This window comes from Odocoileus virginianus, chromosome 17 (genome assembly GCF_023699985.2).
Source record: "Odocoileus virginianus isolate 20LAN1187 ecotype Illinois chromosome 17, Ovbor_1.2, whole genome shotgun sequence".
In the NCBI taxonomy this organism is placed as follows: Eukaryota; Metazoa; Chordata; class Mammalia; order Artiodactyla; family Cervidae; genus Odocoileus; species Odocoileus virginianus.
In genome coordinates, this window is record NC_069690.1 from 6330035 (window position 1) to 6349935 (window position 19901).

General features: G+C 39.0%; 1 protein-coding gene across 1 annotated transcript in view; it reads left to right on the forward strand.

Annotated features, from left to right (window-relative positions):
• Positions 1-19901, forward strand: part of ANKFN1 (ankyrin repeat and fibronectin type III domain containing 1) — a 295344-nt gene that overhangs the window by 200684 nt on the left and 74759 nt on the right. Inside the window, exons 7-9 of the mRNA XM_070478482.1 lie at positions 4194-4291; positions 7389-7479; positions 15485-15592. Of these exons, the coding sequence (XP_070334583.1) occupies positions 4194-4291; positions 7389-7479; positions 15485-15592 (297 nt within the window). The remainder of the gene's footprint in view (positions 1-4193; positions 4292-7388; positions 7480-15484; positions 15593-19901) is intronic.

Consider the following 19901-nt stretch of genomic DNA (forward strand, 5'->3'; position numbering starts at 1 on the left):
AACATGTATTACAATTGCTGTGGGGAGTTTTGCAAAGGGGCTTCCCTTGGAAAGCCAAGAAAAGCTGTGGAAAGGAAGGGTCCTGGAACCAGGGGTTTGAATGAAGTGGGTAGAAGATTTCAGGAAAGGCGAGCATACCAAACGAGAAGATAGCATAAGCAATGGGTCTGAAGTCGAGAGACTGATGAGGCTCAAGTGCAAAGCTTGGTTAAGGCCTGGACAAGAGGATACCTTCTAGAGTCCGTCCTCCTGATGTGCGAAGAGAGTAAAACAACTTCTCTAGACTTTGAGTCATTTGAGATTTGAGGGAGAAGCTGGACAACAGCGAGTTTTACTTTTTTTTTAATCAGTTGAAGAGAAACTAGACATGGCTGCAAGGTGACCTCTTTATGCCTTTACTTTTATACAGTCCTCATCATCACACAGCAGTGCATACGTGTCACTGAGGTTCCGGCAGACTCTGGATGGCCTCCTCATTTATAACACTCTTACAACTCTTCAGGGTTTGTTAATCACTCAATCCACACCATGAGGCATGAAATTGACCTGCATTTTGACTAAGTTCTCTGCTTGCGTACCCTAACGCTTCCAGTCATGCATTTTCTACCCTTCTCCCTGGGACATTTCTCCTTACATTGTAGACTTCAAATGACAAGGCCAAACCATCAGGAACTCTTTTTCTTCTTAAGCTTTCACTCTGTGGTTTACATAACTGTCATCAGGAAAATGGGGATAGTTCAGCTAGAACTCTCATGCCCAGCTGACGTTTCTAAAGCTTAGATAAAAGTGAAATATTTGTTAAAATAGCAAATCACATTTAAAATATTCATAGCTATTTGATATAAATACACTGATTCAGTTTGAGCCAGATCCAAATGTTAAGAAACACTAACACCTAGGTTTTATCTGGCACCTTTTTTACTAATGTTCAGCTGCTGTGAGCTATTGCATGATTGAACCCTGCTTCTATTTCCCAGACATAAGTAGAAACAGTTGCCCTGATCTTTATCTGAAAATTATAAGTCTTATATAGTTTTAAACTTCATATACACAGCTCCAACCCTTCAGGGATTTAGAGCAGACTTATAAGTGATTTTTCTCGTGGCTTTAATATTAAGTCTTTAAACTACCTACACATAACTTTCCAGAGAGACCTTACTAAGTTGCCTTCTTAGAACTCCCAGTTGAGTCTCAAAGTGGTCCTATTCACTCTATTTCCAGGAGTGAGCAGAATCACCTTTCTTTATGTCAGAATAGCCCACCAACCCAAGGATGTACATGGAGGGAAAAAAAACTATAGGTTGTCCCAGAATGGACTGGCCATTCCAATGTGGAGAATTTTTTTCCTTTCATGTGAGTCTTCTCTTTCTCTAAGTCCTTCCCCTGTTGAAATCTACACACATTATAAGATCAAATTAGACTTAAACGTTTAAACCTTTCTATTAACTCCTAAAGAGGATCATACCTCCCTACAAACCTGCTTCTATTTGGTTTTTTGTGTGCTGTTTTTCAAGAAGCCAGGCCCTGTTTTCCATCTGAAATATGCTTTGTAGAACATATTTCAATAGAACATGATAGCTCTTCTTCAAAAATAAATTGTTGTTTCTTCAGAAATTTTAAATACTGCATCTCTGAGAAACTTTTCATTAATCATTTCTCAAATAATCTGGTCTTGTTCCCACTAATCCTTAGCTCTTCTTTTGGACATTACCCTGAATCCTCAGCCCAAAATCAGAAACTCTTGATCCTCAGCTCTGGGCTTGGGGCTTCACCACATCAGTCAACCATATATGTATGTCTCAATGGCAACCAAAGATATTTTTGTTTCTAGAATTTTCCTATATTCTTTGTTCTTTATAAATGTCCTCGCACATGTGCTACTGATTTTCATTTTGTTTGTGATAATTCTCTCAGTGACTGCTCTTTTTTCTTTAGCTTAAAATAATATGCAACATTATTCTCTGATTACAAACTCTCTCCAATTTGACTTTAAGAAACTTGGCTTTTTCAAGAGCTAAGAGCTCATAAGCATAATAAAACATTTGGAAAAAAATTATACATATATACACACATATATGAAACACATATATTAAAATGCATCCATATATATTTTTTAGAATATGTTTTTATAATAAGGTATAGGCTTGATTTGAGAGTAAACATAAAACCTTAATCATTTGATTCTAATTAGACTTTATAATGTGCCTGAGAGCTTCAAAGGGCAAGAGTTGGAGAAGGAGAAGATTCACAGGAGAAAAATATCTCTATGTTGGAAAACCAGTCTATTCTGGATTGTGTGTGTGTGAGCATGTGTATATATGCAAATGCACACAAAAAAACAAATATATATGTATTTGATTTGTGAAATATTTAGTAAGCATCTTCTATACACCAAGAACACAGATCCACGGGTGGATCTAGAGGGAAAATATGACGAACACTTTTCTTATTCTTAAATTTCCCAACATCTAACAAGAAGAAGAGACACATACAATAAAGCATAATTATGTGTATTAAATCTTATTTTTAATCAAATGAAGTACTTTAGGAACACAGAAAAAGATGTATTTAATCAATTATTCCTAAGGAATTCAGAGGATTAGTAGGGTTTTGACAAGCAAAGTTGGAAGATGAACACAAGACAGAGGCATAAAAACACACAGAATAATAGCCAGGCAACAGAGATTTATAAAGCAAGAACTTTGCTTTGGGAAATGGCAGAACATAAGGATAGTAGAATAAGGTTGGGACTAGCCTGTGAAGGTCCTTGAATGCCTTGTTAAGATTTCACCTCACTTGGAAATCAACTAGACACTGTGAAAATATTTTAGGCAGAGAAACTAAATAATTCGATCTTCATCTTAAAACTATAATGCAGGTAATAATAAGATTGTATATAAGGATATGGAGATGAACAGAAAAATCAATTAGGAGAGTTTATTAATTAGGCCTAAAAAAACTCAATTGCAGAGTTGATGCTCATGAATATGAGTCTGCTCTAGAATAGCTTCAGTAGGGGAAGAGGGAAATTTATAGGAGGCATTCAAAAACAGAATTTACTGGGTATAGCAATCAACCAGTTGTGAGGAATTAGAGAAAAAGAGGAGGCAAGGATGCACCGAGTTTTAGGTTGGTTGACTAGATGTGTGGCAAAGTCATGAGTTAGAATTAAGAAAAAGAGAAGAGAAACATTCCTATAGGAAAAAGTACTTAATGGAGTATTTCCAAGCAGAGGAATTGTCTGAGTCTGGGGGAGCAGCAGGATTTAGATGGTTTGGCTTAATTTTGAAGAATTTAAGTGTCATAGAGAATATAATTTAAATCTTAAGGTTTATAGCTCGTCATCATGAGGCTTAGAAATACACAGGCCTTGTCTTCCATGTGACTTAAGCTCATGCTCCATTTAGGATTGCCTCAAATCCTGCCATGTGTAAACAGTCACCTAAGATGCTCTTTACTGATGATGTACAATGTCTCTCTCCTGACCATGGGTTTTTCCAACCAGTGGTAAATGCTATGAAAGAGCATGTCTCACAGTAAAATGGGGTGTTACAATTTGAGTGTTAGATTTAACTGTGAATGAACACCCGCGTTGGAGACGTCAGGTGTGTGGGGAGCTCAGCCACAATCCCATTAGGATGATGCCTAATGATGCCTTCACTTCTCACATGTAATAAATAACTTCTCTTCCATATACAACAAACTTATATATAATATGTCTTAGCATGTGTGGGTCTATATACATAAATACATACCAGGTGGTGCTGGGATAAAGAACCTACCTGCCACTGCAGGAGACTTGAGAGATGCAGGTTCAATCCCTGGGTCAGGAAGATCCCCTGGAGGAGGGCATGGCAATCCATTCCAGTATTCTTGCTTAGAGAATCCCCTGGACAGAAGAGCCTGGCCAGCTACAGTCCATGGGGTCACAAAGAGTCATACACAACTGAAGTGACTTAGCATGCACAATCACTGTTGAGTGAGTGATTGCTTTTTTCCTGCTTTTGTTTTAAAAAAAATAAAGGTGGACGTGGAAACTGCCTTACCCTGGGAACTGTTAGGTTGCCAATATAGGGGAAGATGATAAACTTCACTGTTTTTGAGAGAGATTCTTGATAGATGACTGTTCTTCCTTTTTCTTTCTCTGTTTTTCTCTCTCCCTCTCTTTCCCCCACCCTCCCCTTTCCATCCAGTGGAATGGAGCATGTCTAAAGACTTTTGTCCTTTGGCTGGAGAAATCATCATGGAAAACCTGCAGACCCTGAAATACACAATCACAGGACTTACAACGGTAAAGGCCAAGTCCTCCCATCACACTCCCCGTTCCCCTGCCCCTGATGTCTGTGCTGGGATATTCGTAGCAAATGCCTACTTTGGAAGCAACAGCCAACGCCCATTCCTCTGGCAACAACTGCCACTCATTAAGCATGATATGTCTGGTATCCATAATCTGAACCCCACAAAGGAGTGAGCAGACAGCATGAACCACTTTGTAAGCTGCCATGTTCTACAGAGATCAGAAAAAGACTGGCCTCATGCAAGCCTTGAAAGCTGCTGCTTTCTGGATCACAGTTTAATCTCGGGGGTGGGGGGAGGGATCAAAGACTCTCAGAGATCCAATTTTGACTCCCTGTCTGATGGTAAAAATAACAGCCTCATCTAACCCTCACCCCGACAGCCTCGGTTGAGATCAGTCATCAACTGGAGTCACACAATTTCCTGAGAGAAATCCTTTTCCCTTGATTACAAAAAAAAAGTGTGTCTAAATCTGCTTTCACAAAAAAAAAGAAACTATATATGGTTGCACTACACTTCTCAGTAACCTGAACTAATTTAAACTGTGAATGAAAAACTGGAACAAACTGTGCTTATTTGTTTAACCAATCTAAATGTTAATTATTTATAGAACTACAAACTATATGAGCATATGAAATGCAGTATATAAAAACACCTAACAACTCAGTTCAGACTGGAACAAACCCTATATTTCCTCAAACAATTAATGCAACGAAACTGGATCGTCAATTTTTTTTTAATTAAAAAAGGTTTTAGGTAAACTTAAACCTGCATTTTTTTTATCCAACTCAAATAATTAATATCTTAGGACCTTCAAATGTGAGAGGCAGAGGGAGAATTTTCTTGTTTTTCTAAAAGGCTAGTCAATTAAAACAGTTACCTGTAAAGCATAATCCTGAAGCCCAGAATTAAAAAGCTGTGTTAGGTTGCACCTCTTCAAGTCTGAACCAGCTTATTCTAATAGAATCCTTGGTGGTTGGGTCATCATCCCAGAATCTTAACTTTTCATCTTACTTACACGTCTACACCAGGGGCCAAAACTATGGATTAGCAGAACAAACAAACGCCTGAGTGGGTGGCCCCCAGAGATGCTATCAGCATCTGATTCCCAACACTATAGCTCACATGGTGGAAGAGGGCCAGTGAGAACCCAAGGGAATTTCCATTGCTTAAAAGAAAAAGTGATATGGTGATAAAAATGGAAAACTCTCCACAGAGAACTCTCCAATATTTGAACTAATTTTTATAGGGATTAAGTTTTTCCACTTGGCCGTGCAATGAGAGTAATGCAGACGCTACCCTAATCACATAAAAGCCTAGAAGCAGATTTACACTTCTACAGAATCTCCATAGCGTTGAGACACATAGAAACCCATTTTTAATGTTACAAAATTTAAGTTTATAATAGGTAAGGCCACTATTATTAAATCCCTGGCAAAGGCTCTACAAAGATTGCTATTTTCTTTAACTTCAAACACTATTTTACAGATTTTACAAGCAATGAATGCTTTAACAAGTGCTGACTTCTGAAATACCCTTTTGGGGGAAAAAAGAAAAATTCCTCAAAGCAAAAACATAAAACCATACAAAACATTTTAAAATACTACAATCAAACAAAAAGCAACTTAATTCTTTTTTAAAAATTGAAGCATGTGAGACTTCCCTGGAGGTCCAGTGGTTAAGACTCCACGCTTCCACTGCACCTGCTGAGGGCACAGGTTGGATCCTGACCGGGGAACTGAGCTCCTGCATGCCAGGGGGCACGGCCAAAAATAAAGACATAAATAGAAGTATCGTTTATTTACAATGTTATATTAGTTTCAGGTATGGAATGTAGTGATCCAATATTTTTATAGATTATACTTCATTCAAACTTACAAAATATTGGCTCTATTCCCTGTGCTGTACACTACATACCTGTTGTATCTTCTTTATTTTTTGCGTGGTTTGTACCTGTTAATTCTCTTCTCGTTTCTCCCCTCCCTACTTCTCTCTCCCTACTGGTAACCACTAGCTTGTCCTCTATACCTGTGAGTCTGTTTCCTTTTTGCTATATTTACTAGTTTGCTTTATTTTTTAGACTCTACATGTAAGTGATATCATACAGTATTTGTCTTTTTCGGGTTTATTTCACTAATATCCTCTGGGCCCATCCATGTTGCTACAAATGACGAAACTTCACTCTTATGGCTGAGTCCATTGTCTCTGTGTGTATGTGTGTGTGTGACATCTTTATCCATTCATATGCTGATGGACACGGATTGCTTCCATTCCTTGCTTATTGTAAATAATGCTGCTATGAACATTCAGATGAATATATATTTTGAAATCAGTGTTTTGTTTTCTTTGGATAAATATCTGGGTGTGGAATTGCTGGATCATATGGAAGTTCTTATTTTTTTTGAAGAACCTCCATACAGCCACAACTCCTTAATTCTTGATATCTTAAGACATTAAAGATATAAACTATTGTTTTAATAATGGTTTTTAAAAGGAAGTAACATCAAAGATTTAATTTAAAAAAATTATTGAGTGAAGAATATTTATTACAGTATTATTTACTGTATCGTAAAATGTAGAAACGATCTGTCCACCAATGAGGGATTGGTTAAATAAATAAATGTGTTTAACCAAAGTGAAGTACTATGCAACCACTAAAAGAACGGACCAGATCTTTAATTATTATTCTGAAAATGTGTTCATTACAACTTGTAAATTTTAAAAAGCAAGATGATCAGTTAGAAAAAGATGATAGCATACACCATTAGGGAGAAGAAAAAAAGGAAAACAGATAAAGGGTGAGAAATTGCAGGTTTTGGTAAACCCTACAGAACTATGACTTAAAAATTGGTGTATAATATTTGGGGGGAGGTCAGAAAAAGCAACTATGATATTCCAATTTTGGAAAAAAGAAAGCAAAGAAATTAAGAGGGCATCCCAAACACGTTTATTATCATGTAAAAACATAGTAGTCAAGAAAAGCTAGAAAGTTAAAGTGTGGGTAATGGGATGAATGAGTTCATCAGACACAGGGTAAAACTGACTAAATAAAACTCCCAATGTACCATTCTCTCTGTTTCAATACTTTGCAGGGCCAACAGTACTTTGTTCAAGTGTCGGCTTATAACATGAAAGGATGGGGACCCGCTCAGGCCACGACTCCGGCATGCGCTTCTCCTTCTAGTAGGTGGCGACTGTGAATTCTCTCAAGCCTGGCCAGGCTCCACCTCCAATTCCATCCTCGGGATGCCACTGCCTTTCCCTCTCCCCACTGCTTCAGACTAACAAGACCTCCTCAGACTAGCTTCTGGCCATGTAATGAATGATTCCTCTGCAGAAATGTTTCCCTGGGAGGCAACTCAGTGGCATGAAAGAAGGGGGAATTTGGAACCAGCAAGACTGAATTTGATACCCATTATGCATTTTATTAGCTGCATGGCCTTAAAAATTTACTGAAACTCTCTGAGTCTCAATTCAACATCTGTAGAATGGGTCAGATCACACCCTTTCCAGGGCTTTTGTGCAGATGTACTGAAATGTCATACTAGGACTGGCTGGCCCCGAGTACATGCAATCCACTTTAGCTCTCACCTCCCCTCCCTCACCAAAAATCTAGCAAATTTTACTTACATTCCATCAGAAGGAAATCTTTCTTATTAATAGGCACTCCGCTACACTCTGCCACAAACAAAATCTGTATTATTTGTAATGGTGGCGGACAAACCCAACAAAGCCCCTCCTAATTAGTTTAAAATTAACTATTTATGTGTGGTATATTTGGTAATTCTCTATTATCCAGAAAATTTAATAAGAAGAAATATCTCCAGACATACCACAAGATGAAAGATTTTTCTGCATAATAAGTCTATTGCTCTGAATTATATTTTAATTTAAAAAACTTCACTAATGTGATCATTCAAAACGGTATCACATGTTCTTGTGAAAGTGCAAACTGCTCCATCCTTTGTGAAAAATAATATTTATATTATATCAACTGCTATAAGAACATTCATTTCTTTCTATCCCATAATTATACATCTAAGAATATAACCTAAAGAAACAGATGCAGACACAGAATCATAAACAAACATTGGCACTGCAGCAATACATTGATATAGTGAAATATCATGTGTGATGGGGAGAACAAATATCCAATGTCAACTTCATGGTTAAATAAAACATGATGTCTAGAGATCCACACTATAGAACAAAATGCAACCATTAAAAATGGTGTTTTTAAGAAAACAACATTGTATAGAAGACATTCTTATAGTGTAAGTTTTGTATAAACACATTTCATGGTTTTTTCACATTTAAACTGTGAGTCTGACCACAATTAGGTAGGTGTGTCTGCATATAATTATTAAAATTTAACAGTGGATATTTAGGTTATAAGATTATGGGCTCTTGAGTTTCCTTTTTACATGTTTATGTATTTTTCAAGTATTCTAATAATGCCTACCCAGGAGAAACCACGAATCAGGTGGTAATTTATGAGCTTTCACAGTCCGTGTGTCACTTAATCCTAACAAGTTGCTGCTCCCATCTTGTGGACAAACATCACCATTATCCTCTGCATCACTATCAACACCAGAGCTGACATTTCTAAAAGTGCTTATATGCTGCATGTTGATCTGAGAATTTTATACAGATTAAGTCAATCTTCGTAACAACCCTATTGAAGTGATTTTTACTATTTTACTGATGAGGGAACTATTAATGTCGATGTACATAACACACACACATACAGCCCAACAACACAAAATTAGCAAACACTAAAGTCAAGTCTAAACCCTGTGTCCCTTGCTCTTAACCACCATGCTTTACTCCTCCTCTACTAATAAGGAAATTAGGATGGAGAGATGCTGCCTTGCCCAAAATCACAACTTTGGTACATGGCCGAGCCAGGATTAAGTCTAAACTAGTCGTTGATGACAGTGAAAGAGGAGAGTGAAAAAGTTGGCTTAAAGCTTAACATTCAGAAAACTAAGACCATGGCATCTGGTCCCATCACTTCATGGGAAATAGATGGGGAGACAGTGGAAACAGTGTCAGACTTTATTTTGGGGGGCTCCAAAATCACTGCAGATGATGACTGCAGCCATGAAATTAAAAGCTGCTTACTCCTTGAAAGGAAAGTTATAACCAACCTAGACAGCATATTAAATAGCAGAGACATTATTTTGCCAACAAAGGTCCGTCTGGTCAAGGCTATGGTTTTTTCCAGTGGTCATGTATGGATGTGAGATTTGGACTGTGAAGAAAGCTGAGCGCCAAAAAATTGATGCTTTTGAACTGTGGTGTTGGAGAAGACTCTTGAGAGTCCCTTGGACTGCAAGGAGATCCAACCAGTCCATCCTAAAGGAGATCAGTCCTGGGTGTTCACTGGAAGGACTGATGCTGAAGCTGAAACTCCAATACTTTGGCCACCTCATGCAAAGAGCTGACTCATTGAAAAGACCCTGATGCTGGAAGGGATTGGGGGCAGGAGGAGAAGGGGATGACAGAGGATGAGATGGCTGGATGGCATCTCTGACTCGATGGACATGAGTTTGAGTAAACTCCAGGAGTTTGTGATGGACAGGGAGGCCTGGCGTGCTGTGATTCATGGGGTCACAAAGAGTTGGACATGACTGAGTGACTGAACTGAACTGAACTGAGTCAAGACTCTATGCAGTAACTAGTGCCCTGCTATCAGGCAGACCATCAGACTAAAAGCCAGCCAGCCAACACCAACTACTGCCTCTGGTGGATTATTGCTGTTGCTGTTCAGTTGCTCAGTCAGGTATGACTCTTTACAATCCCATAGATTGCAGCATGCCAGGCTTCCCTGTCCTTTACTGTCTGCTAGAGTTTGATCAAATTCATGTCCATTGAGTCAAAGATGCCATCCACCCATCTCATCCTTGTCGCCCCTTCTCCTCCTGCCTTCAACCTTTCCCAGCAGCAGGGTCTTTTCCAGTGAGTCAGCAGTTCACATCAGGTGACCAAATTATTGGAGCTTCAGCTTCAGCATCAGTCCTTCCAAAGAATATTCAGGATTGGTTTTCTTTAGGATTCACTGGTTTGATCTCCTTGTTGGCCAAGGGACTCTCAGAAGTCTTCTCCTACACCACAGTTAGAAAGCACCAATTCTTCATCACTCAGCCTTCTATACAGTTCAACTCTCACATCCATGTATGACTATTGAAAAACCATAGCTTTGACTATACAGACCTTTTTCAGCAAAATGATGTCTCTGCTTTTCAATATGCTATCTAGGCTTGTTATAGCAAACTTCTTTTAATTTTATGGCTGCAGCCAATGTCTGCAGTGATTCTGGAGTCCAGGAAAATAAAGTCTGTCACTATTTCCATTTTTTCCCATCTATTTGCAAGAAGTGATTGGACCAGATGCCATGATCTTAGTTTTTTGAATGTTGAGTTTTAAGCCAGCTTTTTCACTCTCCTCTTTCACCTTCATCAAAAAGCTCTTTAGTTCCTCTTCATTTTCTGCCATTGGGTGATTATTGATATTTCTGAGGTTATTGATATTTCTCTTGGTTATTGATATTTCTGAGGTTATTGGTATTTCTTCTAGCAATCTTGATTCCAGCTTGTGATTCATTCAGCCCAGCATGATGTACTCTGCATATAAGTTAAATAAGCAGGATGACAGTATACAGCCTTGACATACTCCTTTTCCTATTTGGAACCAGTCTGTTGCTCCATGTCCAGCTCTTACTGTTGATTCTTGACCTGCATACAGGTTTCTCAGGAGGCAGGTCAGGTGGTCTGGTATTCCCATCTCTTCAAGAATTTTCCGCAGTTCTTGTGATCCACACAAAGGCTTTAGCAGAGTCAATGAAGCAGGAGGAGATGTTTTTTTCTGGAATTCTCTTGCTTTTTCTATGATCCAACAGGTGTTGGCAATTTGATCTCTGGTTCCTCTGCCTTTTCTAAACCCAGCTTGTACATTTGCAAGTTCTCGGCTCACATACTGTTGAAGCCTAGCTTGAAGGATTTTGAGCATACCTTGCTAGCATGTGAAATAAGTGCAATTGTGCAGCAGTTTGAACATTCTCTGACATTGTCTTTCTTTGGGATTGGAATGAAAACTGACCATTTCCAGTCCTGTGGCCATTGCTGAGTTTTCCAAATTTGCTGGCATATTGAGTACAACACCTTCACAGCAGCATCCTTTAGGATTTTAAATAGCTCAGCTGGAATTCCCCATCATCTCCACTAGCTTTGCTCATAGTAATGCTTCCTAAGGCCCTCTTCACACTCCAGGATGTCTGGCTTCAGGTGAGTGACCACACCATCATGGTTATTCGGGTCATTAAGAACTTTTTTGTAGAGTTCTTCTGTGTATTCTTGACTCTTGTAGATTCAGATAGCTAAATCGGGCCATACAGAGCCTCGGACCACAAATACCAAAGATCTCTAAGACTCCTGAGTCCCCTAGCGTTTGATGATTTACCTATTCCAGTCTTACCTGGGCATCTTTCTTACTGAAGACTTTCCAGAAGCACATGTGGGGAATGTTGCAAGATTAAGATAAGACACTACTATACTATCTGGTATACTAAGATACTTAAAGAACCAATGTCATTCCAGGGTGGTACAGAGAGGAAGGATATGTATTTTTGAAGATGGAAGGATAGAAGGAATAGAAAAGCAAGAGAAAAAAAAAGTAGGAAAAGATAGTACACCTGAAGCTGGGGCAAGGGGAACCCACTACAAATGCTTATCCAATGCAAATTCTGATTTATATTATGTATTTACTTATAAACATCAGATGGATCCTGATTCTGTAAACTTCAGATTCTATTCAGATACTCTCCCTCACAGCCCATTTGAAGAGCTGTCTCCAGAATGAAAAGAACAGTTGTCCAGGGCTGGGAAGAGTTACTTATTACTTGGTAATTAACATAGCAAATGGCAACACTTTCTAAAACAGCACATTTGATTAGTGGGGGTATCTGGCAAAGAACTGAAATCAAAACATGTCATTATAGTCGCTGCAGACTTGCCATGTCACTTGGAAAGAACAATATAAAAACACTCTGGTTCTATTTATAAACAGAGTATGACACTGTAATGTAACATATATCAGTATTCAGATATTTACTAGAAGACAATGTATTCTAACATGACAGAGTAATTGGAAATTTGGTAATATGTTCCAGTAAGCTATAAAACTTTAAAAAATATTTTTACAAAAGGCCCTGATGTGTTTTTATAGACTGATGTTAAGTGGCATGGTACATAACAAGAGAAAAGGACCCAGACAGACTTGTCTGAGTTATGATCAGGAGAGCCCTGATATCGCCAGTGAATGTAAGCTCTGCGTTGTGTTGCGATTGAAGTGTTCTCATTACCAGAACAGTGAACAGTATTATGTGGCACAGTCTGCTCTTTTCCTACCACACTAAGTTTATTCCTGTCAGGTTCCTGATTTCTTAATATATTTTCGATTTTCTCCCTCATCCCTAAAGTCTCCTATTTTATGTAGTCATCAGAACCTTCCAAACATCTATGAGAAAAACCCATTCTTTCCAAAAACCTTGGCATCATGTCCAGCGCTCACTCGGGCTTCAATTTAGCATTAGCAACTTTCTAATGTATCATAAAGTCATCCGTTCAAGCTCGCCTCTGAGTAATAGGGCTCAGCTGAAAGAGCCAGGTCTAATTCATCTCCCCCTGCACTGACGGCAGTATTAACACTCATTAGAATGTATGAGTACGTTCAGAATCATGCAGTAATTCAGCCACCCAGGAGTCTCACTCAAGCAGGCAGCTTTGCTCATCTTATCGGAGTACTTCAGATAGATTCACCTAAGAGAACAAACACATAATGGCCTCTGGGAATTCACGAGAGCATTGTTTATTCTCACTGTGTCCAGATACCAGGGCCACTATAGATAGTCCAAGGGCCACTTGGAATTTGTTTCCTCAGACATTTCTAAATTTCCCAGTAAAAGCTCTTTCCTAGCCCATTCTACATGAACACCATCATGTTTCAAGTCACAATGCTTTACCAACATTTAATGAGCATCTCCAGAATAATGTGCCCAGAATAGTGCTTTACTTACATTATTCCTCTGAAACCACAAATAACCTAAAAAAGAGATTCAAAAGCTCACTTTACAGAGAAGAACCCTGAGGCAAAGAGAAATTAAGTCATGGTTTCTGCCAACAAGGAACAGCGTCCACAGAAAGCACCTATGCCAATTCCCTGTCTCCAGAGTTGACCACAACTAAGCCACAGCACACAGACTCCAACCAAACTCTCACCCTCCTTCTCAAAAGAAAACAAAAACAAAAGCATCGCCACGGTATAAGGAAATGAGCACTATATGGAGGGCCATGAGACTCTGTTATAGTCCTGGCTACGCCACCAACAAGATGAATGGCTATCTCTCGGCCTTTATTTTCTGAGAGGTGAAAGGAAGATGGGTACATGGTGGGTAGATGGGAAGGAAGAGGGATTAGAAAATCTCTGAGGCCTTCCACTTCAAAGGGAATTATCTGCTAAGGTAAGAAATGATGTTTCCATATACCCCATTCAGGAAGTTCACTTTCCATCAAGGAGTTCCCTTCTTTTTAAGTTATTATTTACATAAGGCTTGTCATGTAACACTGTGCTGAATATCTAATATAATACACCTCTCAGTTAATCCGCACAAAAATCCTGCCAGATAGATACCATACCCCTTGTTCATACTACTGAGCCAAGTCACTGTCAGTGTAAGTAACTTGTCTTACAGACACAAAACTAGGAAGCAGAAGTGCCAAGGCTTAAAACAAGACTTATCTGACTCCATAACCTGAGTTCTCTCTGACTATGCTGAACTGCTTGGTCTAGGATGGACCAATCCAGAATGCTTTCACCTAACATTAACTGTGATGGTGGTCTTCCCTCAGGCTCAGCTGGTAAAGAATCCGCCTGCAATGCCGGAGACCCCAGTTAGATTCCTGGGTTGGGAAGATCCACTGGAGAAGGGAGAGGCTACCCACTCCAGTATTCTGGCCTGGAGAATTCCATGGACTGTATAGTCCATGGCGTCGCAGAGAGTCGGACGTGACTGAGCAACTCTCATTTTCACTTCACTTTCAACTGTAATGGCATCAGCTTAACAAGGGAGGCTAAACAAGAGGGACTCGCTATTTTAAAATAACTCTTGGTGGAGGGAACTTGAAACTTGTTCAATTAGAACTTAAGCCTCAGATATATTCACGAACTAACTGGCTTTTCTTGAAAAGAATGTCTACCAATTTTAGAGAAAGCATTTAAAATAAGAAAAACTTTAAATTGTTGCTTTTGAAAGATCCAGAAAGTAAAAGCCGGGAGAAAGAGATTAGAGGAGGAAAGGGATGGACTATGAAATGACTGACCTGCTGGGGAAAAAAAAAAAAAAAAAACTAGGGTTGGAGACAGCAGAATTATAATCTTGACATTAGACCCATACGGATTATTACTTTTGATATCATCATAGCCAAATGGAATGAAAATAGAAGGGGGAGAAAAATCTCAGTGGGTATTGCAATTTAAATTTGCCATGTAAGCTAATACTGTATACTTAGAGACTGAGCAGACGGGGTGGTTGGTGGCCCAGAGTATGTGCAGGCGTCGCTGTGCCAGCTAACCAAAGCAGACATTCATTAGAGCTAAAATGTAGATTTCCATTTCTTGGCATCTGACATGGGCTCTTTCCTTGGAAAGAAATGTCAATTTGGCCAAAAGTGTGAAACCTGCAATAAAAGCATTGGGACTGTGGATTTCATCTCGTCTGCACATTCCCACCCCTTTCTTTCCTTCTGTGGAAATGCAGTCACAACCTGGGGTGCTGAATGGAGAGGTGACAGGGGAACTGATTAGGACACGGATGCTGAGAAGGCGGGTAAGGAGCTGCGGGAGGGGACACGGGACTCCCAAATCCTCTATTTTCTTTTGGCTTTCAATTACCATTTTCTCTTGCCTTGAAACAGCCCAACACAAGACACCAACCATAATTACTGTTTTGTGCAGGGCCTGAACAATGGCCGGTTCCGAACCCTTGGCAGTTCCTGCTCACTGTGTGAGTGCTGGGTGCTCACCCACAGAGTCTGTGGGCAGTATGATAAAACTCAGCTCCCGAGGCAAGGCAGGGAAGAGGCCTCTGCTACTCGAAAATTTCACTCTGTTTGTTTCTTTTGTTCAATAGACTGGAAAGACTATGACGACAGAGCGCCCAGACACAAGGGACAGAGTGAAGTTTTGGAAGGTCTGCTGCAGCAGGTCCGAGCCCTTCATCAGCAATATAGTTGCCGGGGTAAGGATAAAAATCTCCTCCGGGCCATCGACTGAGGTCTCGGTGGCGCCGGTAATTTTAGCAGCTTCCTAACTGGGTCATACCTTCTCATTCATCAAGGAGGGAGAGAGATATTAATATTTGTACATCTGGAATCACTTTACAGCACTATCTTGCTTTAACCCTTGAGAAGAGACTCTCCCTTCCTTCCCTTCCTTTTTCTTTCACACCCTCACTCCATAGGAAGAGTTTGCAAAAAAGCACAGGAAAAATAGCAACTGCCACTAGTTTTATTTAAACTGCATTTTTACAGAAACTCTCAGTGTGCGGGGTCTTTGGGATGCTCACCCTCAAACTTTTCACCTGCATCAAAAATTCTCTGAGCATCCCTGTGGAAGCTCAACCAAATTGTATCAGCAAACTTTTGTGTATATTTATAATAAAGTTTACATGCAATTTCACATTCAATATCTCTCTTCATCCTCATTTTGGAAATTATCACTGAGGCTAAGTGGCTTGACCAAGGTCAAAATGCCAAGAAGAAACAGAATCAAGATACCAAAGTAGGCTTTCTGTCTCCAAGCCAGTATTCTTGTTAGGGCTCATTTTTGTGTCCCACTCTTACATCAGGACTGGGCACTGGCTTTTAATCTCACCCTGAATTTTAATCCTTCCCTGCACTACTGCTCATGAGAAAGTGGAGCACACCTTCTCTAGACGTAGCTAACTATACCCAGAAAATCTCTGAGAAGCTTTAAAAAGATTATTTTCTACTTGGGCTGTTCAAACGGGACAGGGTCAGGTTTCTGATCTGTGTAATGATTTGTGGAGCAGGCACTTAGTTTTATTTGGAGAATTAAGAGTTCCATAAAGTTTTCATTTTCCATGCTCCTTCACCCATCAGATCTCTTAACTGCATTGTACTCTCTAGAATAGGGCACTGCTGGACCAGCTAGGTTAGAAATCTATGGTTGAAACTAAGAAATGCTGAACGGGTTTTGACTGGGTATAAGGAAAGCATATTAAACACTAGCAAAAGTTGTTCCCATTTGCTATATAGCTATGACAACAGAGCCGTTAAGAAATGCCAGCTATAGCTAGAAATGAGCACAAGTGTTTGCAAGAAAATCATGTTCTAATGAGTGGTTGGTTCATTAGGAGATTTGAATATGCATGGAAGAAGTTTGAGAAGGAAACCCAAGTGGAATTTCATTCTTGGATCTCTAGGAAAACTTTAGCCAGACAAGAGCCTTCAACATTCCACATTGGTCAAAATACCCTCAGTTCTCAGTTATCCAGGGTCCATTTAACCAAGCCACACATTACCTAGGCTCATTTCTCTTCTTCTGCCTTTCCATCATTTCCCTGTCCTTCGGCTCCTGCATGGCATGCAAAAATGATAAAGCAATTGGATAGATTTTTCTTTGCAATTCATAAGCCATTTTGTGTTTTCTGATAAAGATCAGAGGGGGAAAGCTAAAACTACTCATGGAATGAGGGATTGTTTTTTATATTATCTGAGGATTTAGATGCTCTCTCCAATACTACTGGGTTACAGTCCAATAATCAGAAAATGATTGTCTTGACAGCCTAGTTATTTCTATAGTTGCCATTCAACTTTTATCATGTACATATTTTCCCCCCACAGAGATATAAATATACACATAGCATCAAGCAAGATTAAGTAAGGCATTAAGTAGAATTCCCAAAAGAGAAGAGTATTTTTATATTGAAATGAACATTGGATATTTAAACAGTACCTGAAGTGTGTTCCAAAGAAGAGTGGTTGCATAATTTGCTCAGCTGAAAGAGGGTCTCTGGTCAAGTAAATGTGGGGATTGTTACATTATATATCCCTTTATTGGAAATCTAAAATAGACATTAAAGACTCTGATAAAAAGACATTTTGAATTTGGTTAAGCAAGCATTTTCCAAACTTATTTGGCTATTGTAAAACCTTTTTTACAGAATTAGGGTTCCAAGGCACAAACTTTGAGGAACACTGACCTGTCATACACCAGGGTAAAACAAATGATCTTCCAAGATGATACAACATAAATCTTTCTAAGTCTAAAAGGATAAAAGAAGGATAACTAGGTATTGTATACAGAAAACTACTGAACTTTTGTTTAAAATACTCAAGCACATTGATACTATGTGGTTTACAACTTTCATAATTAGAAAAAACAATTATTTAAAATCCCATTTTTACCACTTACTGTGCATACTTAAGAAAAGCATTTAACCTCTCTGAGCCATAACTTCCCTATCAGAAAAAGCCAGCATAATAATATCCATCTGAAGGACTGTTTTAAGAGTTAAACTAGATAATGGATTAAACTCATCTGGCATAGTGTAGGCACTTGGCAAACTCTAGCTTATTTTTTTCCATTGTTCTTCCAGTTGAAGAATGGAGCACTCTCCATCCTCAGCACTTTATATGTCCTAGAATTAAAGTGGAATCACTGACTCCATTGCAATGAGCCTGCAGTACTCAATAAACACACAGCATATTCTAAATGCAGAACTAATAACAAAACATTCCTTCTCCTACCAAAGCCCTACACAGAAGATACCAAAACCCACATTAATTTCTTTATTTTTGGCTAAAGAACTGGACACAGCTAATTCACATCTTTAGAGATGGAAATTCAGTGGCAGTATTGCATGGCCTTGATTGTTCACGACGTTAATGCCCCGACATACATAATGAAATATAAAGGAGTCAACTGTGTTCACTAAAGCAGTCCCCTACAGGAGTGAATTTCAATTATTTTCCAATTTTTCAACTGGCAAACCTTAACTGAAACATTGTCTACTATGTGTTAGGTGCTAGATGTACTGGTATGAATAAAATAAACTCTCTATGCTCTAAGCACTTAAAAACTAAAGACCAGCTGCATTCAGAGTCCAGAAAACTAACCATTGCTCCAGAATTCTGAACTAAGCAAAAACAGAATAGAAACCACAGTGTTCTTGGGAGAGAAGTGAGCTTAGATCTTGTATCAGTCTGGTGACTCAGACAGTAAAAAAAAGTCTGCCTGCAATGCAGAAGACCTGGGTTCGATCCCTGGGTCAGGAAGATCCTCTGGAGAAGGGAATAGCTACCCTCTCCAGTATTCTTGCCAGGAGAATTTCACAGACGAGGAGCCTGGTGGGTTACAGTCCATGGGGTTGCAAAGGGTCGGACACAACTGGGTGACTAACACTTTCACTTTCATCAGTCAAGATGGGCTGTGTCATGCTGCGGTATCCAAATGAACTGCAAAATATTTATTTCTCCCATGTGCTACTACTATACGTCTGTCACTGGTCAGCTAAGGGCTGGCTATCCATCAGTCCTGTCACGATACTCTTTCTAGAAATATTTGTCAACCCATGGGGGGAGAAAAGACACTTGAAGGTCTCACATGGACAAGACTAACATTCACACTCAAAATCCATCAGCAAAACTGGTCGCATGGCCCCAACCCAACCACAAGAGCCCCAAGAAGTGTAATTCTACTGTTTGCCCAAACTGGAGGAGATCTGGAATATTTGACATTTCCATGAGCCCCTTCCCCAGCTAGTAGCAGCATTTCTCATTTTCTCTTTTTTTAGCCTAATTTTTTTTAGTTTAGTCTTCATTTTTAATTAAGTTATATATGACTGTAATCTGAAGCCAGATTATGTGGGTTCAAACACAGGCTGAACATTTACAAAGTTGTGTGATCTTAAGTAAATTCTCACCTTCTCTATACCTCACTTTGCTCACTTGTAAAATGCAAATAAGAATTATGTAAACCTGTCAGTTATTTGAGAACTGAATGACAAAATAAGTAAAGCATTAAGAAAAGCTTCATTATTAAAGAAAAAGCAATTTCTCCCATCATGTTTTTTATTCCCTAAAGGCTCGATTATTTTTTTGTTTTTTCCTCTATCTCTAAATAACAGGGTTATATTGCTAATTCCTGATTTTTAAAAATTATAGTTACTATTTCACTAAGGAAGATGATTATTTCTTTTTTATCCCTCCACTCTCTTACAAGCACATATAATTCCTACCCCCTTATCCTCCTTACCCCCCAGAGAAGAGAATGGCAATGCATTCAAGTATTCTTGCCTGGAGAATCCCATGGACAAAGAAGCCTGGTGGGCTATAGTCCACAGGGTTACAAAGATTTGACATGACTGAGTGACTAAGCATGCATACATCCTCCTAATATTATAATTTTAATAAGATCAATATTTATTGCTAATGTTATAATGATCATATAAATTTTATGATCATTTTCCTTTCCTAGATAAAATTTTATTTCCCCTGTAAATAATACTCAACTTTTATGTGTTT